Below are 24,310 nucleotides of genomic sequence, written 5' to 3' on the forward strand. Positions count from 1 at the left end.
GAGGGGGTCAGGGCCGGTGGGGCGCAGACTGGCCTCGGTGTGCGCCAGCCCAGCCCCATCACCTGGGGCCACAGTCAGAACTGGGACTCTACGGGGACCCTTGGCGCCGAGACCCCCGCCCCCGCCCCCTGTGGCGGTGGGACTCCCGGCCCCGCCGCTGACCACCCCTGCACAGGACGCCCAGCACCCCGGGGCAGCCCCACAGAGCACACGTCATCGTTACTTTAAAACGCTGTTTAAAATGCTGCGAAGCCACCGGCATCACCTCCAACGTCTCAGCCGCGGAGACAGCGTCTCGCTCCTTGGCCATTAGTTCTGGGGGTGCATAGTGGGGTCGCCGCTCGCGGAGTCCCTGAGATGGCGCTCGCCCGCGCGGTCACCCCTCAACGCGCTGTCAGGCTTATTCCACTTTGCCGTCGACGTCAGGCGTTGCTTTTTGGGGTGTTACTTAACGTTCTGTCGTGTAATGGGCTACGAGGCGCCCTCGGGGAAGTCTGTCTGCCGTCCCGCCCCCCGCCTCGCTCCCGTTCTCTGTCCTCATGCACTAACACTTCTTACTCCGCTTTTTTTAAACATAAGAAAATAGGTAAAAATAGCCACATTTCCCTCCCCTCCCCACCTTCCTACACTGCGGAGACGGGGAAGGCGCTGGTCTGTCCGTTCGTTTTAAACCGCGTGACTGGTTTACAGGCCACGCGCCCACCGCCACGGACGCAGCTGGCGGGTCTTCGCATGTTCGCAGAGACGCGCACCCCGCGCCGCCACCCCCACGCCCGGCCTCGGCAGCCGCCCGTCGGCGGCCTGCCACCAGGATTTGCCTGGTGTGGGCGGCCACGTTACACGTGGTCTCCTGTGCCTGGCGTCCGTCGCCTGGCTGCACGTCCTCAGGTCCATCCATGTTGTCATGTGTGCTGGAGACTTGTTCCTTTTTATGGTCAGATGACATTCCACTGTGCGGATGGACATTTTGTGGGCTTCGGGCTGCCGTGTGTGGCGCGTGCAGAGCCACGGCACGTGGCGACTCTGTGTCTAACTCAGGGACCGCCGGCTTCCTGGGGTGGCCGCACCCCTCCGCGTGCCCTCCAGCAGGGTTCGTGGGCTCCAGCGTCTCCGTCCTCACCAGTGCTCGTGGAGCATCCCGGGTGCTTGAGGTGGCCCCTCGTGGTTTTGGTGAGCGCCTCCCTAGTGACTAGAGGTGTCAGGCACCTTTTCCTGGGCTCGTGGGCCACGTGCGTCTCTGGGGAAGTGTCTGCTCAGGTCCCTGGCTCGTTTCTCAACTGGGTCGTCTCGCTGTTCGGTTGTGAGCGTTATTTTATTTTTCAATACAAATCGCTTGAGAGATGATTTGCAAATGTTTCCTCCTATTCTGTGGGCTGTGTTTTCACTTCCTTCATGGTCTCTGAGCACAGAAAGTTTTAAATTTCGATGAGGTCTAGTTCACCTTTTTTCCCTTTTGTTGCTCATGCTAAAAGCTAAAAGCTTTTTTTGTCCACTCCAAGGTCATGAAGTTACTCCTGTGTTTTCTTTTGGGGGTCATGGTTTCAAGGGCTATAGTTTCACCTTTGATCCATTTCGCGTTAATTTCGTGGCTGGTGTGAGGTGTGGGTCCCCCTTCGTCCTTTTACATGTGACTATCCAGGCATCCCAGGTCCCCCCGTTTCCATGGGACTAGCAGGCGCTGCACACAGCCCCTGTCTAGACGCACCGCGGCGACCTCTGAGCCTGCTCGCGAGCCCACGCCGGCCCCTCCCGTCTCCGACCGCCCTCCCTAGGGCACGCACAGGTCGCGTCAGCCAGCACTGCACACCGTGATGTCTGGGGCCCGCCCTGGGGCCACCTTGGATCTCCAGAAGGGACCAGGGAGAGGTCATTCACATCCCTGTGACTTCTGAGTTTCGTGACGTGAAAAGCCTAACGTTCAAAAAGGTATGACGTCAGGCAAGCCATCTGATGACCCGTCCGTTTATTTCTCTGAGACACGGGAGCCACAGGGCCATGTCCGCTGTGCGCCGCGACTCACGGGCCGGTCGCCTTCTGCCTCTGGCCAGAAGCCGGCCCTCTCTGGGTGTCGCCGAGGCTGCCGGCACTGCCAGGCCTGGTAGGGACTGCGGGCCACCGTGCTCAAGTGCGCCTCGGAAGCAGGTGCCCTTGAGGGCACTGGTGTCCCGGGGACCCTCAGGGGTGGCAACCTGCTCGCCCTTCTCCCCGCGCTCTGCCTCCTTGGGGTCCAGGGAGGGGTGAGCCCAGCCTGAGCCTGTGGCCGGCCTGGGAGAAGGTGGCGGGGTGCTGGAAGAACTGTCCCTGGGGGACAAGGCCCTGAGGGTCAGGCCAGAGGACAGGGCAAGCCCGTCTGGGCTGCATGGGGGGCACGTGCCCCCTGCGGCTGGGACCCCCACTGGCCTGCTGGCCAGGCCTGGGGAGAAGCCTGCTGGACAATGCCCCGGTGGGGTGTGGGGTAGCTGTCCCCCATAGGCTCCCGCCTCCCCTAGGGGGCAGACCTGGGTACTTTGGGCGGGTGCTGTCCCAGGCGCTCCCCGTCTGCAGAGCCCTGTGGTGTGGCTCACCCCGCCTGTGCAGGGCGAGGGACCCTGTGCATGTAGCGTCCACAGGGGGTACTTACTCTCCACGTCCTTGTCACCGCTGCGTGCCGGGAGCTGGGCGGCCGGGCTGCCCTGCGTGGGGGTGTCCTCCGTGGGCTCCAGCCACACCGGGGCCGTGGGTTCTGGGAGAAATCAGGACAGTGCAGCGCTGACCGCGCACTGTGGCCTCCGCTGGCCACCTGCCTGGGGGCTCCTCCCGGCGGGGTGGGGCTGTCCCTGGGGGCTGGGCGTCTGCTCACCTGCTGCCCCCGCCCGGACTCTGGCATGGTGCTTGGCACCTGCTTTTCCCCGGTGGGCCCCATGCTCACTCCCCCCACCCCCCGCCGGGGCTGCGTGGACAAGGTCAGCAGCGGCGGAGTCTCCAGCCTGACGGGCCTCAGCCTTCTCGGCACCCTCCAAATCCCACTTTCTAAGCCATTCAGCCCCTGCTTCTGGGGGGGCCATGACGCCCCTCCCCCCCACCCCGGATCTACACAGACTTGGAGCTGCCCCAACTGCACGGCGCCCCCTGCAGGTGTCCTGCCAGCCCCGGGCATCTGCTCGCATGGCTGCAGGAGGCCCCCCAGGCACCCGCTGTGCCCTCCCTCCTTCTGGTCACCACGTGCAGTGGCCGCTTCTGCCCGTCTGCTGCCCCCCCATCACCCCCTCTGATGGAGAATGCCCACGAAGCGTGCCTGGGCCTCTGCCAGAGTCTTCTGGGACATGAGGCCGGGGGTGTCGTTAGCCCCACCGGCGCCTGGTTCCAGGCAGTGGGGGCGTGCCATGGCAGAAGTCGGGGGGAGGCCGGCAGCCCGGGGCTCTCTGTCCAGCGCTCCGGCACTCAGCTGCTCGGCCGGGCCGGGAGCCTGGGCACTGCCGCAGGCGGCCTGGCGAGTCCCCGAGCAGAAGCCGAACCGAGCGCCAGTGCCCGACGTGGCGGGACACGAGCTCCCCGGACTGCGGCATGAGCCAGTCTCCTGCTCCTGCCACAGGGTTCCGGGGGACCCTGCCCTCCCAGAGGCCCCCAGGCCGGGCCGGTGCTGCCGCTCCAAGGACCACAGCAGAGCCCTGCGCCGGCCCCGGCCGCGCACGGAGAAAAGCCCCGCCCGGACCCGCCTCTCTCCTGCTACCTCTGTCTTTGCTCGCATCCCCTGCCTGCCACCTGCGCCCCCCACGGCTGCAACGAGGAGGCTCCTTAGGACTGGGTGGCACCAGCACTTCCTGCTGGCCTCAGAGCCCAGGACCTTGCAGGTCGTCAGAGTCCCTGGCCAGAGACCCTAAAAATCAGGTTTTAGGGGTCTTGAGCCTCATCATTCTGGCTACGAAGCCTGAATGAGTAATGGCGAGGTCGTCAGGGATGGCTGAGGCACTCACGTGATCTCACGGTGACCGATTTGCCAGGCGAGCCCCCGAGCTGGGCACTCACTCGTCCTCTGCCGTCCACAAGCTCCGAGAAGCTGCCCGGAGAGTCGCCAGGGTCACCCCATGGAGCTCCGTGCCCAGGGCCCTGCCGGTGGCCTGGCGACGGGCCTGCTCCGCGGGGGGGCTCGTGGCAGAAGTGCGCACCTGGGGACCTGCGGGGGACGGGTCCGGGGGAGGGGGATGGGGCGGCAGAACCGCGCACCTGGGGGCCGGCAGGGTGGGGGCGGGGGGCGGCAGAAGCACGCACCTGGGGGCTGGCGCAGGCCCCTCGGGGGCGCCGCGGTCGCTGAGCAGGCGCAGCTCTGGCAGGCGCGCGGGGGGCGGGCCGTTTCTGAGCGCTCGTGGGTGCAGTCCTCCCCGGTGCCAGCGTCTGTCGGCGCCGTCCCTCGGGGCTGCGGGCGGCAGCGGGCGGAAGGTGGGGTGGCCACGTGAGGCAGGTCTGCGGCTCTCTCCCACCTCCACCCCGCCCCGCGCTCAGAACATTCCAGGCGGTCGGATGGCGGGTCAGGCTCCTGAGGAGCCCCCGGAGCCCCTTCCCCCACCTGCTGGCAGGCCCCGTCTCAGGAGGAGCCACCGCGTCCGGGTGACAGGGGCGCTGCCGTGTGTCGCGTTGGGGCGGCCTAGCGCCTCCGCCCGAGCCCCCGCCCGTACGTGCCCTGACAGCGGTGGTGCGGCTGCTCTGTGGGTCCTCGTCCCCCAGCTGCCCCTTGGTCCCCCTCCTTCACCTGCGAGCCCCTCCTCCCCTGGCCGCCCTGGGTCTGGGAGGGTCAGGGAGGGGTCCCCCTGCGTCCGCCCCCGGCCCCTGCTGCCTCCCCGTCAGATGCCGCTGTGCACGCCACGCCCCCTTCCCCCACACCCCGCATGAGCCTTAGAGTGAGCAGGGCCGTGCCGGCCCCAGGGCAGCAGGCCCACGTCCTCGGCGCGGCCCGTCTGAGCCCCCACGCTCCCGGGCTGTCTGTCTCCTCGTCCGCCAGTCCACTCTGGCTTTCCTTGCTGCCTGTCCCAGGCCCCCTTTCCTCGGCGGTCCTGGTCTCTCTCTGCTCCTGGCCTGTGGCTCCTCATGGGGCAGCTTGGCCGCCCGCCTCACTGGGGCCCCGCCACTGCCCGCTCTGGGCACCCGTTTTCAGCTGGTGCCCTGCATTTACTGCTCCGTCTGTCTGGGGCCACCGAGCTGCTGTCGCCGACCGAGCACCCACTGGCCCCCAGCCCTTCCTCACCCACCCTCGCGCTCAGAGCGCCCGGGTCGATGACCCTTCTTCGCTGCCTGCCTGACGGCCCTTGGACAGCGTGGCTGTGCCAGGGAGGGTCCCAGGGCACCGCAGGTGGCCCGCACAGGGTCAGGCCCGAATAGCCGCCCGTCCTCTCGCCTGTGACGCTGCACTTACAGGTGATGATGTACAGGTGAGCGGGCTCGCTGTGCAGCTGGTCGCCCGCGGCGCTCTGCACGGCCGTCACTGAGAGCTGGTACCGCCTCCCGGGCACCAGGTCCCGCACTGTGTACGACACCAGCCTCCCGCTGGGGACGTAGCGGCTCTTGGTGCTTTGGCTGGTGGTCACGTTGATGATGTATGCCTCCAGCGAGGTGCCCGGAGTGGGGGCATCCCAGACCACGTGGGCAGACGTGGCTGTGACTCGGGTGGCAGTCAGGTTTCCTGGTGGCAGGGGCCCTGGACGAGGCACAGAGCAGGGGAGGGAGGGGAAGGGGCTGATGGGGTCTTCTGCCCAGGACGGGGCTTAAAGACCTGACGAGGGTTGCTGGAGCCTTGTGTGAAACCAGACGGGGTGACTACAGGTGACCTTGTGTCCCTAAGGGGATGGGGGATGTGAGTCTGTGGCTGTACCTCCTGCCCAGAGAAGCGCCACGTCCGCGTCCCCCCGTGTGGCGCTTCAGACCCTGAGCCCGGCCACACACCTTCCCCCCAGACGCAGGTGAGAGCAGTTGGCCCAGTCCCATTTTTCAGGGCCCCAGGAGGACTTGCCCCTGTGCTAAACCCTGCGCCTCTGGCCAGGCCCTGCTCACACCTTCCTTCCTCCCCAAGCCACCTGCACCCCCTTGGCCGCTGGTCCCTGTCGCAGTGCGGTGCTCCCCTCTCCCACGTGCTGGGGAGGGAGGGGCCGTGGGGGTGGGTCTGCTCCCAAGAGCCCATGTTGCTCAGCGGAGGGGGCCACTTGGGGCCTTCTGGCCGAGTGCCGCTCGGTGGCAGCCCAGGGGCCTTCGAGTGTGAGCGGCAGCCCAGCAGGAGGACCTGGCCCCTGGGCATGCTGCCATTCGGGCTACACTCAGCCCGGGGCTGGGTTTCTGGTGCCACGGCCACTGCGGAGAGGACCGAGGGGTGAGAGCTTCCGGAAGGTTCCACCGGCCTGGGCCAGCCACACAGCTTACTTACGGGTCCAAACGTGCAGCGGTGCCGAGGCCAGGCTCTCGGTGGGGTGTTCCTGTCCCCTGAGCCCACTGAGGGCAGTCGCCCGGATGGTGTACCTCCTTCCGGGCAGCAGGGCCCTACGGGAGAGGGGCGGATGGTCCCCAGCCCCTCGCGGACAAGAGGGCCTCGCGGCAGCGTGCGGGTCAGGCCGAGCCCGCTTCCTCCCGGGGCCTGGGCTCTTCCCCAGGCAGAGTGCGCTGTGACCCGCCCCGGACCCCCGGGCGCTGCGTCCTCACGGGCTTCCCCAGTCCTCATGCGTGTCGTCACAGCTGGGGGGGGGGAGGGGACGAAGCATGGCCCGTGTGGCTCCACGGGGAGGGAGCTCGGGGGGCCACGCCTGGGCCCCCACTTCTCCCCGTGCACCTCCTCCTTCCATGCGCTTTGTGCCATTTCTGTCACTAACCCCAGCCGTCAGTCCTGGGAGCCCCCGCAGTCTTGGGGTGGTCTTGGGGACCCCGACACAATCACCAAGTACCCACCCAGGGCTCCATTTATGTTTCTGTTGTGTCATTTTTTGGAACTGGGGAAAGGAGACAGAGTCTTGTCCCCCACATAGGTGGCCGTCCGGTCGGAGGGACAGCACACACACTTAGGAAAAAATGGTCTTGGTAAGTCTGCAAACTGGAAATGTGCAAACGTGGGTGTGCCAGGGAGGCACTCGCCTGGCACCCGCGGTCCCCAAGGCCCCCTCCCCGTGACTGCGGCCAGAGACAGCAGAGCTGCTCCCGCCAAGCCCGCCTGGACGCGGTTGTCAGGCGCAGCAGTCTGAGGGGGGCTCCCTTGGTTCCCGCTGTGTCCTGCTCAGGCCCGAGTCCAGCGCCCCAGGCGGCTGGGCCACCTCTCCCCCACACTCTGTCTTCCAGCACTGCCTGCCTGCCTCAAGCGGGGCTGGGACAACCCAGGGCCCAGCGGGGACGCGGCCTGGGACCTGGCTCGAGGCACATGGGGCTGTCAGCGGCTTTACTTCCATCAGCCATTCTGGGTCACTGATGTTCATTTGAACTTTATTTATTTTGTAGTTTTGTTTGTGCTTAATTTATAATAATTTGGCATAAGTTTACATGCCTAGTTTAAGGTGTGAACAGATTATCTGAACAAAAATGTGTAAGGCAACTCAACGGTCACCCCCATTTCCCTCTCGGAGGGTCTGCGTGCTTTAGGCTGGAAGGACTCGGCTGGTCACCACGGCAAGTCTCGCTCACCATCTGTGCAGGAGACCCTGCGCCCAGATTTTTAGGGTGTCCCTGCTCCTCTGGGATACTTAGACGCTTGTCCAGCAGCCCCGTGAGGAGGCGAGTCAGGAGCGAGACCTCAGAGGGAGGCGGCACGGCCTGGTGTGGGCTGGGTGCCTGGAGACCCGGGAGGCGCACACCCTGCTGCCCTAGGCGGCTGGGCACGGCAGGGGGGCTGCGGGAGAGGCCGCAGGGCGAAGGAGGCCGGCCTGCGCTCTTACCCGAACGTGAACTTGTCCACGCTCTTGTCCACCTCGGTGGACTGGTCCTCCTGCGCCTCCGGGTGGCGGATGGACACACGAACACTGCTGACCGTGGCGTGGTGGGTCCTGTGCAGAGCCCAGCGCACCGAGATGGCCATGGCAGTCACATTGGTGACCTCGAGGCCCTCGACAGGGTGCGGTCCTGGGAGACAAGGGGGCTGCTCATCCGGGGGAAGGCAGGAGCTCAAGACAACAGATGGGGCTCAGGAAGGGTGAGGGGGGCACAGGCAGCCCAGGCATGACTCGTCTGGGTGGGTAGCTCCACGCTCTGCCTTGGGGGGCTGCAGAGGGGCCACTGTGGGTGCTGCCCAGGGCCAGCCGGCTGCACCAGGGGCCACAGCAGGGCAGGGTCCTTCCTGACTGGCGCTGACCCTGGCCATGCCCTTGTCTTCCCTGGCTGACTGCTTTGGTCACACAGACGGTGATCGTCTGGGCACCGCCTGGGTGCTGCTGGGGCCTGTCGGGCACAGGGGCCAGGAGGGTCCTCTGCGCCCAGACCCAGGGGAAGGGTCAGGTGGGGCCGGAGCTCAGATGGGCACGCAGTGCCCGGTCGGGTGGGCAGTGGTCGGTCACCCACCCTGTCTCCCCGTGGAGACCCCACTGTGCTGGGGAGCGGAGGCTCCCTCTCTCCTCCAGACCCCCTTTCCAGGTGGACCCCCTTTGAGCACCAGGGAAGCACGAGCCAGGGTGAGCTGCTCCTCCCTCGGTCCCCAGAGGCTCCCGTTGGTCAGGGCGCGTCCTCGGTGCCTCTTGGCCATCACAGCACGCCCGTCCTCACTGCCTCATCCTGTCCCTCGCTTGGCCCTCAGCGTGAGCACCCCGCAAGGGCCGCCAGGATGCCCCGCTCCCTCCTCCCGTGACACCTGCTACTGTCCTCTGCACTTCACCTCCCAGCTCCGCGGCTGGTCCTGTGCCAGCACCTGGTAGGGGGCGGCGCAGAGCCCCCCACCACCCCTCAGCGCTGCCCAGCTGCAGCTCCACTTCCTGGAGCCCCAGCACCCCCTCCCCAGGCTCCACCCACTGGCAGCGCCTGCCCACAAGGGTGCGCTGCCCCCGGCTGTCCAGGAGCAGGCAGGTGGGGGAGGCCCCAGCCTCCCGAGATGCCCGTCCTCCCCACCCCCACCTGCCTGGCCACAGGCTGGCATCCCCTTCTCGGCAGTGTCAGGGTGGCCGCCTGCCGCCTGACCTGTCCCCCAGCCACCCCCACCCGGCACCCTGTCGGGCTCCCCACAGGCGCCCCAACTCCCGCCTCGCGCCATCTCTGCGCGCGTCCGCGGCGCCCGGCGGGCGTGGCCACTCACGCGTGCGGGCGAGCAGCGCCACCGGCCGGCTGATGTCGTTCTTGTTGTTGGCGTTGCGCTTGACCGAGAAGACGGAGATGTTGTAGGCCCTGCCGGCCGCCAGGGCCCGGAGCTGGTGCGAGGAGCGGCTCCGGTCCACGAAGTCGGTGCGGCGGGCCGCGCCGTCGGCGGCCGCGTAGGTGACCGCGTAGCCGTCCAGCACTTGCCTGGCCGCCTGGCCTTCCGGCGGGCTCCAGGAGATGGAGACCCCGCTCTCCTCCACTTGCTCCACCTTGAGGGCCGTCGGCGGGAAGAGCTCTTCAGGGTTTCGGCCAAGAACAGGGAAGGGGGGTGGTCAGCCGCCGGCCGTGGAGGCCCCGGCCCCCCGAGCAGGTGTCTGGCCCGCTGGCTCTCCGGCCTGGCTGCCCCGGGGCAGAGGCGGGCACTGCTGGCGGGGAGCCTGCTCCGTGGCACCCGCAGTGGATGCCGTCATTTTGGTTTCTGGCCATGCGCCCCGGAAAGTCCCCTGCGCGCGCACGTGACCGCAGCTCTGCCCCGCACCCCCAGGGTCCCCGTGCGCTCGCATGCGACTGCATCTGGGGCTCCTGGAGGGTCCCGCGTGCGCGCACGAGGCCACGTTTGTGCCACCTGGGGCTGAATGCCCCTCCGTGCCTCTCAGAGCCTGGGTGAGCGACTGCGCAGGCGCACTGCCCTGGGCTCGCGGCTCGGCCCTCTGGCCTGTGCTCTGGGCGTCTGCCGCCCCTGCTGGAGGTGGGGGGACCCCGGCACCCCATGCTGGTGCCCTCGTGCCTCACCTCTGGCACAGTCCTTGCCGGTGTAGCCCACTTTGCAGGTGCAGCTGTGGGACCCATTGCCGGCCAGGCAGTAGCCTCTGCCCCCGCAGGGGCCGGAGAAGCAGGGGTCACTCACTGGGGAGGCAGAAAGCAGCAGTGAGCTCTGGGGTGTGGCCAGGCCCCCCACTCTGTTCCTGCCCTTACACCTTGGGGCACTGGGTCTTTCTCATGTGGCTGCGTCTGCGGGTGGAGGGGGGTGGTGCCATCACAGAAAGCGCTTTGGGGGGTGGGGGCAGGAGAGGGGACACTCTTGGAGGGGGGAGGGCAGGGTTTGCCAGAGGTCCCTCTGAGGGGCCAGGCCGGTGTCACCTTCTGACACTGAACCAGGCCACCCTGCCACCACCCCTAAGGTGCCCTGGTAGGCAGTGGCTCTGACCCCACGCCCCGCCCCCTCGCACCGTGTTGTGGACTGAGCCCCCGGGCAGGGCAGGCCGCCAGGAAGGCCACAGGAAACGTGCACACAAGTAGTTAGCCACCAGCACTGTCACAGCCGCTGCAGTCTGTCCTCCCGGGCCCTCGCTGGCCCCAGGCCTGGCCGCACACAGCCCCTAGTGTGCTAGTTCCCAGGCAGGCTGCTGGGCCCTGCGGCCCTCGGCCCCACACCTGCTCCCAGCACAGCCTGTGCTGCCCTGTGTTGGAGCTGGGGCCCAGGAGCCCCGTGCACCCTGCACCTCTGAGTGCTGCCAGCCAGGCCCAGCTTGGGGGCCGCGGACACACAAACAGGCAGGTCAGGCGCCCCCAGGACACAGCCGTCCTAGGAGGGGAGGTGTGCTCGGCAGGCGGGAACGGTCTGGATCGGACACCCCGGAGAGGGGGAGCTGTGAAGAACCAGGTGCTGGCCTGCGAGCGGGGGCGGGTGCTGCAGCTCAGGGCAGGCCAGGCCTCATCTGGGAGGCGCTCCCCTGGGAGCCCCTGCTGTGGGCCGAGGGGGGCGACTGTTCCAGATGCGCGGACCCGGGGGCCGTCCAGGGACTGCAGGGCCGCGTGGCTGGACGTGGAGCCCGGGTGGGCGCAGGCCTGACGGTGCCTCCGAGGGATGAGACGGGGCGGTCTGGAGGTGGGGAGACGGGGGAGGCGGGGCACTCGGCAGGCGCGGGGTGTGGGGAGCACCGGGCTGCACCCACCTGTCTCGCAGCGGTGGCCGAGGACGCCCTCCGGGCAGACGCACAGGTAGGCCCCGCCGGCCTTCTCGCACCGGCCGCCGTGCCGGCAGGGGCCGGAGGCGCAGGCGTCCACCTCTGCGGAACATCCAGAGAGTGGGCCCGAGCGGCAGGGGGGAGTCTGGGGGAGGGAGGAGAGGACAGCGGGCAGAAGGGAAGGGGAGGCGAGGGGAGAGGCCCGTGGGGCGCAAGGGGCTCGGGGAAGCCCCCTCACCTCTGGGGTCCCTCCCGCCAGCGTCCCTGTCGGGCGGGGCCCTGGGGACTGGGCTGCACCCTCTCCCCTAGCAGCCTGCGCTGTAGAGAACGGGTTTGCCCGGGCCGTCTGGGGTGTCACAGCGAGGGGACCCCCAGCACAGCGCCTACCTGTCTCACAGTGGGCTCCAGCGAAGCCTGCGGGGCACTGGCAGACGAAGGCCCCTGGGAGGTCCCTGCAGGAGCCTCCGTTTCTGCAGGGCTGTGCCTGGCACTCGTCTGTCTCTGCAGACACAGGGCATGAGGCTGCACGGCCCACACAGCCCTACACAGCCCGCACAGCCCTGCCCGGCCTTGTGCCCCCCACCCCCCGCCTTCCGTGTGCAGCCTGGGGCCTCAGCCTGACACCTGCCCCCATCCCCGCCCCCCGAAGCCCCCGCCCCAGGATTCTGCATCCTGCGCTGCATTGCCCAGGCTTTTGGGGGCCCTGACTGGACATCCTGGGCCCGGCCCCTGGTGGTGTCTGTCTCACGAGCCTGAGGCTGCAGGGCCCCCTCCTTCTGCCAGCCAGGAGCCAGTGCTACAGACTGTGGGTGGCAGGGCAAGGGACCCGTGATCAGGGCCACGTCTGCCAGGGGAGCTCCTTCCCCCGGCCCCTGGGAGGGACCCACGTCCTTCTGGACGGCAGAGCTGGTTGGTGCCTGAGGGCGCAGGCAGCCCCCAACCAGAGACCAGCCCAGGGAGGGGACTGGCTGGAGCAAGGTGACCACAGCCAGGGGGACCCCATGGCCAGGGCACTGGAGCTGCCGGCTGGTGGCGAGGGTGGGCCCGTCTTACCCAGCTCGCAGCGGGCGCCCTCCCGCCCCGGGCTGCAGGCGCACAGGTACCCGGCCACGCGGTCCTGGCAGGAGCCCCCGTGCAGGCACGGCTGTGACAGGCACTCGTCGATTTCTGCGTGCGAGGGTCGCCCAAGCGCACAGCAGCCAGCAAGACCCGAGAACAAAGCAACGTGCTGTCATTAGAGGCTGTGGCGTGAGGCCAGATCAGGACGGGCGAGAGCTGTGTTCTGAGGAGGGGGCGGGACTCTGTGACACCCCCTGGCGCTGCAGAGGCGGGGACCCAGGGCGGGCAGCCTCAGACAGGAGGCACGGACTGGGGCCCGGCGCTGGGCGGTGTCTATGAATAAGGACCCTAAGGGCTCTCAGAAGACACGGGCCCAGTCCCCGCAGAGCTCCGCGGCCGGGCGGGGTCTAGAGCCATCGCGGATGAAACCGACATGACCAGCCGAACCCTGCCCCTCCCCACCCTCTCGGGTGTGTCTCACGCGGGAGCTGTGCTCCTGGATTCGAAGCGTCCAATTTAGAAACGCTTGACTGGAAGGCGTGCCGCGCCGGTAAGTAAACAGATGGCGATGGCACCGTGACCGCCGGGGAGCTCGTCCGGTGGCGCGCACGCCCCATCCCGCGGGACGCAGACTTCTGTGGCTCTTTGGGCTCATTCGGAATGGCTGCGAGTGGCCTAAACACCGTGCGGTTCGGCCGCGCCGTTCGTGGGCCCCTCGCAGCGCGGCCTGCGCGCTCCCCCATCGCGCCCCGCGGCGGCCCGGGCCGCGCCGCCCCGCCCTAGCTCCGCGCGCATTTGGGTTCGTTCTAGACCCTTTGCTTTTGCAAACAAAAAGATGCTTCTGCGTACGGTCTTCGCGTCTCCGGGTCCGGCGGTGCAGCCTTCCTGAGATGTACACCCGGGAGCGGAATTGCTCGGTCACAGCTCAGTGACCGGTGCCCTCAGTGGGCTCGTCACCTAATCGTCTTCAAGGTGCTCGAACCAGCGCACGCCTCCTGCAGCAGTCCGTAAGCCGTCCTGCCGCCCCCGACGCCCAGCCCGCGCGGCCCGCAGACGCCCGGAGCCTCACCGGCGCGGGATTCCGTGCCGTGCCAGTCGGCATTCGGCATTCGGGTGGCTGCGGAATTCTTCCTGTGTGCGTTGGCTTTGTGAGTCTCCCGTCCCGTGAAATGCCTGTTCGTGTGTTTTGCCGGATTTTCCGAATGGGTTGATTATTCTTTCCTCATTGATTCATAGAGTTCTTCATATAGTCTTGAAACCATTTAGTTAATTTGCCCATTTTTTCTTTTATTATTAGTGCTTTTTTTTATAGCTTAAGGACTATTTCCTTACCCCAAGTCCTATATTTCCCACTCAAACATATGTAATTAAAAAAGTGTTTGAATCCTGACTCCATCTGAAATTGGCTGTGTGGAGAGGCATGACCATTTAGTCGAGCTGTCTTCAACATTCTCATACTTTTTTTAGTCTATAGTTTGCGCACTTACGTTAATGTCTATAATTCATTTCGCACATGTAAAAATTTATCATGTTTTTGATACTGCACATGATACTGTTTCATTTCCTTTTTCAAGTGTTCGCTGCCAGCCTGTGGGATTACAGTCCATTGTGTGATCAACCCTGCACCCCGGGGCCTGCTCGGAGGCGCTCCTCCGTCCCGCGGCCGCTTTGGCGCGGCTTCCTCAGACGTTCGTGGGCGCGGTCCTGTCCTCGCTGCTCCTTCCTGACAGCTGGCCGATTGTGCCCGCTCCTCATCTGCGGCACCGCCGAGGACAGAGCTGGGGGGGGCAGCAGCTGCTGAAATCGGTGCCTTTGCCGGCCCCAGAAGGCTCCGCCGTTAGGCCTTTCGCTGGCTGTTGGTTTTCATGGGCGCCCTGTGTCAGGCTGAAGAAATTCCCTTCTAAGTTTAGTAAGAGTTTTTAGTAACAGTTGAATTTTGTCAAGTGATTTTTCTGCGTCCATTAAGAGGGTCATACGGTTTTCCTCTTTATCTCCTTCCTGATATGGTGAATTACATTACTGAGTCTGTAATTTCATTCTGGTAGTGTCTGGTTTTGGTCTCATGGCGATGCTAGTCTTATAAAATGAGCCGAGAAATGTCCCTTCCTCCTGTATATGCTACAAGAGCCACGCGGGGTGTCATCCTCTCTTTAATGCTAGTACTCACCAGGGCTCCACGAATCTGGCCCTCCCATGTTCTTTTCAGGAAGGTTTTTATTACACGTTAAAATTTAACAGATGCAGGAATATTCATCGTTTCTGTTCACTCTTCTGCCAGTTCCGGTAACGTGTGCCTTTCGAGGCACCCATCCACTTCCTGTAGGTTGTCGGCTGTGCCGGCCTAGGTCCCAGTACCCTTGTTGCCCTTTAAACGCCGGGGGGACCGTTTGTGATGTCTCCTCTTTCATTCTGATGTTGCCCATTCTTCTTTTTTTCTTGATCGGTCTAGCTAGAGGTTTGTCTATTTTAAAACCGAACTTTTCAAGGAACTAGCTTTTTGTTTCATTGGTTTTCTCTATATATGTATTTTTCATAATTACATTCTTAACTGGTGTGTAAAAATGAAGTTAATTTTGTTATAGTAACCCACATCCACTGAATGTTACACTTCCTTTCATTTTCAATAGTTTGCCTATAGGTTAAAGGCAAACCTATCAACTGTAAATACTGACCTTTTTACTTCCTCCTTGAGCATTTTCATGATATCAATTTCTTTTTCTTGCTTTATTGCGTTTGCTAGTACTGCCAACGTAATATCAGTTAGACTTTTATTATTCACAATTTTAAGAGGAACATTTCTCTACTTAGGATGCTGTTTAGTCTAGGTTTGAGAAGAGGCAAAGGAAGGCTGCCTCCTGCGTTGCGAGGATCAGAAAACTGTCCCACAGCCCTCTCGATGTACCTGTCCTCCTTACACCATAAACACGTGAGTTATTTTCCTGCTTCTCACGGTGCGGCCAGTGTGGCTACATCTGTGCTGAGCACGCCTCTCTGTGGGGGTTGCACGCTTGGGGATGTGTGGCTCTGATAATTCTCTGTTAAGTTCTCCCTCCCATAGATCCTGTATTATTTCACACCACATGGTACTAGACGTGTGTGTGCGTGTGTGCACGCACATGTGTGATGTTTCTATCTGGATAAGCAAGTACTTTTTATTCTTTGTTTGGTAAGAATTTATTTCATGAATGGGTATAAATTTGTCAAATGCTTATTATGTATCTATCGAGATTCTTATATGGTTTTTCTCCTTCAGTTGGTTAACATAGCAGAATTTTCTAGTATCAAACTATTCATGCAACAACCAACTCAATAATGGTGTATAAGACTTGACAGGCTACGGAATGTCTGCGTCTCCGTTCATGTGTTTACTTTCCCCAACCGTCCGTGTCTGGTGTTGGTTCCGGGCTATACTGGGCTCGTAAGTGGGTTGGCACATGATCTTTATTTCCTACTCTCTGGAAAGGCCTGTGTGATGCTGCGAGGGTCGATCTGTCTGTTCCCTGGCAGCACGGTAGAACGTGCCTGTCGCATTGTTTGGTGTTTCTTTGTGGGAAAATGCTTTAACTACTGCTTCGGTTTCTTTAAATAGTTATAGAATTATGTAGACTCTGTATTTCCCGGAGTCATTTCTGGTAAGTTACATTTTCTAGGAATATTATGTCCATTTCTCCTAATGTTTCAAATTTATTTATATAGGCCAGTTGGCAATATCCCCTTATCGTCTTTTTAATCTCTACTCTCTGTCACCGTTTTCATTTATAGAGATTTTTATTTGTGCTTTGTTTTTCCTTTTTAATCTCGATAGAGACTTGACCATTTTAGTAAATGTTCAGAGAACTAATTTGGTGGTCGTTTCTCTCCCCTTTCGTGCCCGTGGCTCGTTTCATTAATTACGGCTCTTCTTCGTGGTACCTCTTTCCTTCCACTTTCTTTAGTACCATTTTTTTGTTTTCCTAATTTCTGGAGTCAGACATTTATTTCATTAATCCTGAACTTTTTTAACGTGTATTTACTGCTGTATATGTCCCACAAAGCACAGTATTTGCTGTATCACAGGAGTTTCAATGCAGAAAGTGACCATTGTTATTCATTCAGAAACACTTTCACTCTCTGCATGGCTTCTGCTGTGGCTCATGAGGCATTTCAAAGTATCTTTAAAAATATCTAAACATAGAGTTGAACATTTATCTCCATTTTCTTAATAACTTATGTTTTGTATGTATTCAGAGAATGAATTAGCTTGACTTATTGATTATATTGTTCAAATCTTCTATCTTTTTGATTTTTTTGGCTCCTTAACCTGAATTAATTGAGAGAGATCATGCGGAATTTCCTAGTATTCTGGTGGATCTGTCTTTTTCTTTCTGCAGTCCATTAATTTTTGCTTTATACACACGGAGACTATTTCACCTGATGTTTGCATGTTACGACGGGGGTGACTTCTTGGTGAATTGAAACGGTCATCGTGGAGAGAGACCCTCCTCACTCCGTGGTCTGTTCTGTCCAAACTCGATTTGCGTTTACCCGACGTCGCCCGCACCCTGTTCCTTTGCCTTTCTATGTCCGTACACCTCTTCTGAGTGTGCAGCTCGTGCTGTAATAAACCCAGCAATCCGTCTTTTACCCGAAGAGTTTCCGCCATTCACATTTATCCATGTATTTTCTATCATAATTCTTTTTAATCTTAACCTTTTCCATTTTTTTCTCTTCTCCTTTTAGATAATGACAAATCTTTCTACAGTATTTCATAATTCTCCCTTATTGCTTACAAAATATTCTGGATTTATCTTAGTATTTGAGTAGTTCCTCTAAAAATGACCTTTTCTGGGGGGCAGGGGTAAGCCTCTGAGGCTGTATTTGCATGAGAATGTTTTTTAATGTCTCATATTTGAGTAACAATTTGAATAAAAATTTTAGGTCTTAAGTTTGTATATTTCAGTATTTCTGCTTGTTATTTGCTGGGCTTGTTTTCGTGGGTTGATGTATTTCTCCTTATTTAGAAAATGTTCAGTCGTTATCTCTTCAAATCTTTCTTCAGCTCTTTCTGCCCTTTCTGGAACTCCAATTAGGTGTTTGATATTGTCCCACATATTCCTGATATTCTGTTGCTTTAAAAAATTATGTATCAATAATTTAAAATTCATTTTTCCCCTCCGACCTTTAGAGTTAATAACTTTGGTGACCTGTCCTTGGATCCTATGATTTTTCTTCTGCTGTATCCATTCCGTTGGTGAGCTATCCAGTGCATTTTTTCATCTCAGATGTTGTGTTTCCTGTTTTGTTACTTTTAAAATTGTTCTTTCCTCTGCTCAAAGTTTTCTATTCCCTAATTCATTTTCTTTAACACATTTATAATGCCTGTTTTAAAGTCCTTGTCTGCTAATTCCAACGTGTGGGTCATCTGCAGGCCTGTTTCTATCAACCGTTTCTTCTCAAGATTACATGTCATAATCTCTTGCTTCTTAGATAGCATGTGTTCAGAGAAACCAAAGTGAGTCATGCCTGCCAGGCAGCAGCGCAAGCTGGTCTCTGGCGGCGGGGGCGGGGCGGGGGGGCCAGGCGGGGCCGCAGTTCAGGTCAGTTTCGGTTCACGTTGGTTTGAGGTACTTCAGGGTTGGGACCAGCTCTTCCTCCCGCTGGACCTGAGATCTCAGCCGTGTGAGACTCTGCTTCCCATGCACTCCGTCCAGCCCCGTGGGGGGAACCGGTGCGCCATGAGGTGCTGCCGGCGTCTGCAGCCCCCTTCCAATCCGCCACACGTGTCCGCAGCCGTCGGAGGCCTCCGCGACTTCCCTGCTCCTGCGGGAACGCTGCCCCCTCCCGCTGGCCCCCGGGGAGGGCGGCCGCCCGCGGTCACTGCTCCCCACCCCACCCCGCATGGCGGCCGCCCGCAGTCGCTGCCCCAGGGAGGGCTGGTCTCCGCTTTGCCTCCTCAGCTCTCCCACAGGTTAAAAGATACAATTTATGCTTATCTGAGGTTTCCTGGGTGTCACACACCCCTCGCTGTATCCACACCCAGAGCAATGATAGTTTGTAACTGTCTGCATCCTAACGGAAGAGATCCGTGTTCAACAAATAGTTTCATCATCTTACATCTGATACCATCGAAAGTCTGGTGCCAACCTGATCTTATCTTTTTGCAGATTGTTTCTTTTTCCTCTCTGGACGTTTTCAGATTTCTTTCTGTCTCCGATGTTCTTCGATTTTATTATGTATGACGAGTCTAACATCTCCCTGTCCTGCTGCTTGCTGTCCCCGGGGGCTGCGCTGTGCTGCTGGGAGTCCAGCCCCACAGGCGCTGGGCTCGTCCTGCTCGTAGTTTCTCTCCTTCTCGGACTCCTGTGAGCTCGACGTCGGCACTTACCCTTCTACCCTCCCAGTGCCTGCGTGTTTTGATTTCTATCAAGATTTCTGGGGAGATTCCTCAAACTGATCTTTCGACTCATTAACTTAGTCTTCATTTTGTATCCATCTATAAATTTACAAGTTGTGTCTGTTCTTTCAACTGTCACAGTGCTCAGTCCTTTTAAAAACCATTTGCTGGTCGGGCTTTCTGGGGCCCGCGCCCTGCTTCCTTCTGTACACGGCCGTCCTCCACGCGCCTGCTCGTCTTCGGTCCTCCCGGTAGGACGTGTTGTCTGGACTTACTGTTGTCTTGGGCTTGTTACCCTTCCCCGGGGTCTCGTGGTCTCGGCTGTTAGTTTACACTCCCTGGAGGCAAGCAGCAGTGGGGGGTCTCCTAGCTGGTGCCCAGCAGCGGGGGCTGGGGAGGATGGGAGCAGAAGGAAGAACCCGAGGCCAAGTGGTGCCTACCCGTCTTCCAGACCGCCTTGCCTGAGCAGGGCGCACAGGCCGGGCCTGCGAGGGGTGTACGTGCCCGCCCGTCTGGATGCTGTCCCTGTCCCTATGCTAGTTTGTTTTAAAAATCCGCGTCGCGTGAAAAGTGTTACCACCACTCAGATTTTCTGAGGAACAGACTTGAACGCTTCGGGCCAGTGCGGGACGCCTGCCTGCAGCGGTGGCTCCAGGGGCGCCGTCCAAGGACCATCACGTGGCCCTGGCCATCCAGGACGCCCTGGAGCAGCAGCTCCCCGCCGGGGTGGGTCTCATTCAGTGCTAGCTCTGGTCCCACAGGCGAGGGAGGGCAGCCTGCACCCGATCTGGCCCGGCCCCCGGCCCCTGGCCTCTGGCCTCAGCTGCCTCATGGGCAGAGTGGGCGTGAGTGTCAAGGCTGGAGCTCTGGGCTGCTAAGGACCCGGGAGCCCTTAGTGAACCGGGGGGGGCTAGGCCCAGTCATCCCCGCCATCCGCACAGGGTTCCGGCCTCAGTTTGTGGGGAGGAGACCCAGGGGGGAGGGGGAGGGCCCCCAGTCAGCACTGCTGGGCTCCCCCACGTGGCCAGGTGAGTAGGGTGTTGGCCTCGCCAGCCCTGCCCGCCGCCCGCCCCAAAGGGCCCGCAGATCACCGTGGCACTGGGGAGGCTCGCTCCAGACGCCCTGCGGCTGGCAGACCCGGACAGGGTTGGGGGCACTCAGGCTGTAGCCTCGGTCACACAAGTACACGGCCACCGAGCCCAGCCGAGTGCCATTCAAGCGCAGCGTGGCATGCTTCACCTCCTCGGGGGGCCCGCAGTCCACCTCTGCAAGGACACAACAGCCTGCACCTCGGGGCACCTGCCCCCCGACCCTCGCCCTGCCCTCTGCCCACCAGGCCCCAGAGCCCGGGACCCTGGCTCCCCACACAGCCCGCCGTGGTGAAGGTGCCCCAACCTCCAGGACAGGCTGCCCGCAGGCTCCACTCCCAACCCCCCCCCCCCCCCCGCCCCGCCCAGCCCTGGTCTTCCAGAATTCAGAGGGACACCCGAGCCCCGGCCTGGCCCGTCAAGCCTCTCACCCGCCTGGCACCGGCGTCCCGTGTACCCTGCCCGGCAGCGGCAGGAGAAGCCTGTGCCCAGGCCCTCGCAGGTGCCCCCGTTCGCACAGGGGCTCCGGAAGCAGGGGGAGGGGGCTGAAAGGGCGCAGGGGGTCACTGTCACCCATCACTGTCCTTCCTGAGGCCTCTGGGCTGCTTGGGGCGTCCCGTCTGCCCCCTGCCGCCTGGGTCAGCCCCGCCTGGGCCTGCCTCTATGCCTGGCAGGCCTGGCCACCGGCCCGCTGCACCTTACCTAGCTCACAGTGCCGGCCGGAGAAGCCGGGGGGGCAGTCACACTTGTATTTGCCAATGTAGTGAAAGCAGGTGCCTCCGTTGTGACAGGGACCGGAGGCGCACGAGTCCGGCTTCCCTGGAAGCAGAGGCCACGTGGGGTCGGAACGGTGCGTGGCGTCACGTGTGCGCGCCCGCCACCACCGCCCGCCAGAGCCCGGCCCCCGCGGAGCCCGCCGGGGCCCCGGGACCCCGCCCCCACCGCTGCCCCGCGCACCCCGGCAGCGGCGCACCGATCTCGCAGTGCCTGCCGGTGAAGCGGTAGGGGCAGCTGCAGAGGTACTCGCCGCCCGCCTCCTTGCACGTGCCCCCGTTGCGGCAGGGCCCCGAGCTGCACAGGCGTGGCCGGGCTGTGGGGACGGACAGAGGGACAGAGCGAGGCGGTGAACGCGGCCGGCTGGCCCTGCGGCGCCCGCGACGGACGGACGGCCTGCGTGTCCACCGAGTCCCACAGACCCCGCCCCGCCCTGGGGCCTGTGCCGCGTCCACTCTCCCCCGGGGCTCCCGGCCCTTCTCGGCGGAGAGCCGGCCGCCCCTGCCCCGCGCACGCGCAGGAGGACGCGCTGGGGCGGCCCGCCGTGGCCCCCACGTGCGCGGCCCCCACGTGCGCGGCCCCCACGTGCGCAGCCCGCCGCGACGCCCCGTGCTCTCCTGGGCTGCGCCGGCGCGTCCTCCCGGCCACGAGGAGCTCGGGCGCCCGGGCCCGGGTTGGGCGTCCACACAGGTGAAGGTGCGGATCAAGGGCACTGCTGTCCCCTAGCTTGAGGAATCGCACCCAGCGACAGCGCTGGGTGTGGGGAGAAGGGGCGCTGCCTGCGAGCTCAGCCCCATACCCCGCGCCCCCAACCCGCCCCAAGGCGCCTCCCAGGCTGGTGTCGGAGTTCCCCCCTGACGGCAGCCCGCTGTGTCCCCCATGCCCCCCTTGGGGACACCTTTGTGAAGGGCCCAGGACAGCGGGGCCACGGGCACACGAGGGGCCGAGGCGCGGGGCGCAGCGGGGGAGGGGCGCCACCTTGCTCGCAGTGCCTGCCGTGGAAGCCGCGCGGACACTCGCACGTGTACGAGTCGTCGTGGGCGTCACAGGAGCCTCCATTGAAGCAGGGGTCAGAGTCGCAGGGCGAGGGCAGCGCTGCGGGGGCAAAGGGGGCCCTGGAGCCGGTGTCGCACCCCGAGCAGGAGGCTGCAGGGCCCGGGCCTGCCAGGTCACCTTGACACCTGGCTGGAACCTGGGCCACTTAAAATGCATTCTGCCCGGGCTCGACCACGCTGGGCTCTGAGGCCCCTCCCTGGAATTGTTATTCCTGAATTTTCCAGAATCCAGCCTCCCTCTTCTGAGAGCTGGATGGAGCTGTGGTCCACGACGTCTTCACGTCACCACCAGCAGCCCAGGACACGTGACGACACACGACACACTACGTGAGTCATTGGGCACACGGGCACGGACGGAGCGCGAGCTGGCCCACATGCGGGACTGCGCAGGCGTTAACTTCCGACGGTGGTGCGGGGCGCGGAGCCTGGCTCCCAGCACCCGGCGCAGCGGCGAGGTTGGGGGACAAGGACTGGGCCGCACCACCAGGACGGCTCAGAGGGCGCAGCCACCGCAGGAAGCCCAGGCCGTGCCCCCTGCTTTCCTTCGCCCCCCGTTTCCGGGCAGCCCCCCAGCCCCGCGGGCGCGCCCCCGCGCCCCCTCACAGCGGCTGGCGTTGTGGTCGGTGTGGCACACGCAGAGGTAGCTCCCGCCGTACTCCATGCAGTAGCCCCCGTCGGGGCACTGCGCGTTCACGTTGCAGGGTGTGGCCGTGACTTCTGCGGGGAGAGGGGGAGCCCAGTCTCGTCTTCCCGGGGACGCCCTGGACAAAGGCCTGGCTGCGCAAGACCCAGTGACTGCGCCGGGGCAGCCAGATCAGGCACTTCTGGGCCAGCTCCTCCTGGGGCCACTGATGGAGGATCTGGGCCTGGAGACCCCAGTCCAGGCCGCAGCCGCCATTTAAACCCGGGTTCGGGGGCTGCTCGGGGCAGGGCGCCTACCGAATTCGCAGAGAAGCCCGAAGAAGCCGGGGGGGCACTGGCAGAGGGTGGCATTGGTCCCCAGGCACCGGCCCCCGTTGCGGCACTCACAGTCCTCGGGGGTTCCTGCCACGGAGAGAGGGAGGAGCCTCCGTTGTGGGGGCGCTGGGGCCCTCTCGCGACAGAGCATGCCTGCGCCCGCGCGCGCACGCGCTCCTGGCGCCCTTCCCGAGGTCACCCGCAAGCCCACCCCGCCCTCGCAGTTCTCTGCGCTGGGTGTCTGCACGCCCCGCCCCCCCCCGGAACCCCAGCCCGCGGCCCCCACGCACTGTCGCGGCAGTCGCGGCCCGTGAACCCTTCGGGGCACTCGCACACGTAGCCCGCGTCCGCGTCCACGCAGGTGCCCGCGTTCTGGCAAGGCGCCGAGAGGCAGGCGTCGGGCGCCGGGGTGCTTCCTGCAAGAAAGACAGTGGTCACCAGGGGCGCCGGCACTCGTCGCGGGGTCACCTCTGCGCTCGGGCCGAGCAGGTCGAAGCCTGGGGCCTGTTGCACAGCAGCCTCCCTCGGGGTGCGCCCAAGGCCCGGGGAGGCCGAGGCCTCGAGATGCATCCGCCCGCGCACCTGTTAGCAAAACCTGGGCTTTTCCAGACACCTTCCTGTTGTTTTTTTCTGGGTTAACTCGGCTGTGTCAGTTTACTGAGCCTGGGCTCTGGCCCACAGGGCGGCTCGTGGGGTGCCCAGGAGCCCTTGGAAAGGACGTGCGTGTGAATGCCGTCAGCCCAGGCCAGCGACGGGGCGCGTGGGTCTTCCGTCCTGACTTCTGGCCGCCTGGCCCCCATTCCCGAGAGCAGCGCCCACGTCCCCTGTCCGCGTTTCTCTGTGGTTCTGTCAGCTTTGGCCTCGCGTGTGGGTTCATGCCGATTGTAGGTTTGGGGTCGATGATGAACGGACCCTGCTGCCCTCGTCCGAGGCCCCTCTTCAGCCGCAGTGCGCCGCGCGCTGCAGCTCGTTTCACGCGATGCAGCCGTGCCCGCTGGTGACCCCTGGCCACCCTCCTGCTCTTCCGCCCCCGGCGTCTGGTTTCTCCGCGCAGTTTCGGAATGTATCTGTTAAATTGATACACGGCGCGATTGGCTTCAGTTCGCTGCGCTCTTCCGTGAGTGGTAACACACGCGTGGACCTGTGCGGCCCCCAGCGGTCAGGGTCAGAGCATCCGGCGCCCCAGGCGTCCCTCGGCCCTGCGTTCCACTCGACACAGGGCGGAGGGCCCGCCGGCGCGCGCTTGCCTCTCCCCCTTCCTGTCCTGTACCCAGAGGTTGACAAGCGGCCCACGCACCATCTTGCCTGCCGCGTCTTTAAAAATAAAATCGCACGGGAGCAGAGCCGGTTCTGTTCCTCTCGTGTCCTCTGTGGCTGGCGGCTTCGCCTTACATCCACAGAGTTCAGCAGCCGTGACAGGGAAGCCGAAAATGTCCCTCTCTCACCCGCACACGGGCGCGCTCCGCTCTAAGCGCGTTATACCTCCGCATGTGGTACAAGCCCTCGCTCTGCAGCTCTCCTCGTTTTTATGATTGTCTTCGATGAGATGAAAAGATCCAGAGCCCCACCCGTGCCCGTCATTCCTCGGCGTGGGCCCCGTTCCTGGGCCCATCCTCCTTCTGTCTGAAGAATTCAGCGTTTCTCCTGGTGCTCCCGCTGGCGACGAAGGCTCCGCTTTTGCTGCCGGAAGGCGTCTTTATTGCGCCTCCGCTGCGGACGGCAGTTTTCCCGGGCGCACACTGCGACCCCCATAGTGTTTTCTTTCCTCGTTTAAAGGCGCCGCCCCACTGTCTCTGATGGGACCGCTGCTGTCAC

At 62.8% G+C, this 24,310-nt stretch overlaps 1 protein-coding gene across 13 annotated transcripts in view; it reads right to left on the reverse strand.

Annotated features, from left to right (window-relative positions):
• The window catches only part of SNED1 (sushi, nidogen and EGF like domains 1), a 58,025-nt gene that overhangs the window by 10,034 nt on the left and 23,681 nt on the right, over positions 1–24,310 (reverse strand). For 4 of the 13 annotated variants that reach the window (XR_001596879.2, XR_001596878.2, XM_016144211.2 and 1 more), the window contains exons 8-26: positions 22,786–22,911; positions 22,478–22,582; positions 22,142–22,255; positions 21,462–21,578; positions 20,683–20,799; positions 20,412–20,528; positions 20,141–20,254; positions 19,713–19,886; positions 12,243–12,356; positions 11,577–11,690; positions 11,178–11,291; positions 10,015–10,128; positions 9,221–9,517; positions 7,878–8,061; positions 6,389–6,501; positions 5,387–5,668; positions 4,249–4,393; positions 3,954–4,036; positions 2,621–2,722 (exon numbers count right to left, since the gene is read on the reverse strand). Coding sequence is in view for 9 of the 13 variants with exons in the window: in XM_016144211.2 (XP_015999697.2) it covers positions 2,621–2,722; positions 3,954–4,036; positions 4,249–4,393; positions 5,387–5,668; positions 6,389–6,501; positions 7,878–8,061; positions 9,221–9,517; positions 10,015–10,128; positions 11,178–11,291; positions 11,577–11,690; positions 12,243–12,356; positions 19,713–19,886; positions 20,141–20,254; positions 20,412–20,528; positions 20,683–20,799; positions 21,462–21,578; positions 22,142–22,255; positions 22,478–22,582; positions 22,786–22,911 (2,646 nt within the window). In the remaining 4 variants the exon portion in view is untranslated. Of the gene's footprint in view, positions 1–203; positions 1,912–2,620; positions 2,723–3,953; positions 4,037–4,248; positions 4,394–5,386; positions 5,669–6,388; positions 6,502–7,877; positions 8,062–9,220; positions 9,518–10,014; positions 10,129–11,177; positions 11,292–11,576; positions 11,691–12,242; positions 12,357–19,712; positions 19,887–20,140; positions 20,255–20,411; positions 20,529–20,682; positions 20,800–21,461; positions 21,579–22,141; positions 22,256–22,477; positions 22,583–22,785; positions 22,912–24,310 lie in introns of those variants that run through there. The other 9 variants (XR_001596881.2, XR_001596880.2, XM_016144216.2 and 6 more) reach the window with 9 other exon arrangements.

This window comes from Rousettus aegyptiacus, unplaced genomic scaffold (genome assembly GCF_014176215.1).
Source record: "Rousettus aegyptiacus isolate mRouAeg1 unplaced genomic scaffold, mRouAeg1.p scaffold_m13_p_2, whole genome shotgun sequence".
Taxonomy (NCBI): domain Eukaryota; kingdom Metazoa; phylum Chordata; class Mammalia; order Chiroptera; family Pteropodidae; genus Rousettus; species Rousettus aegyptiacus.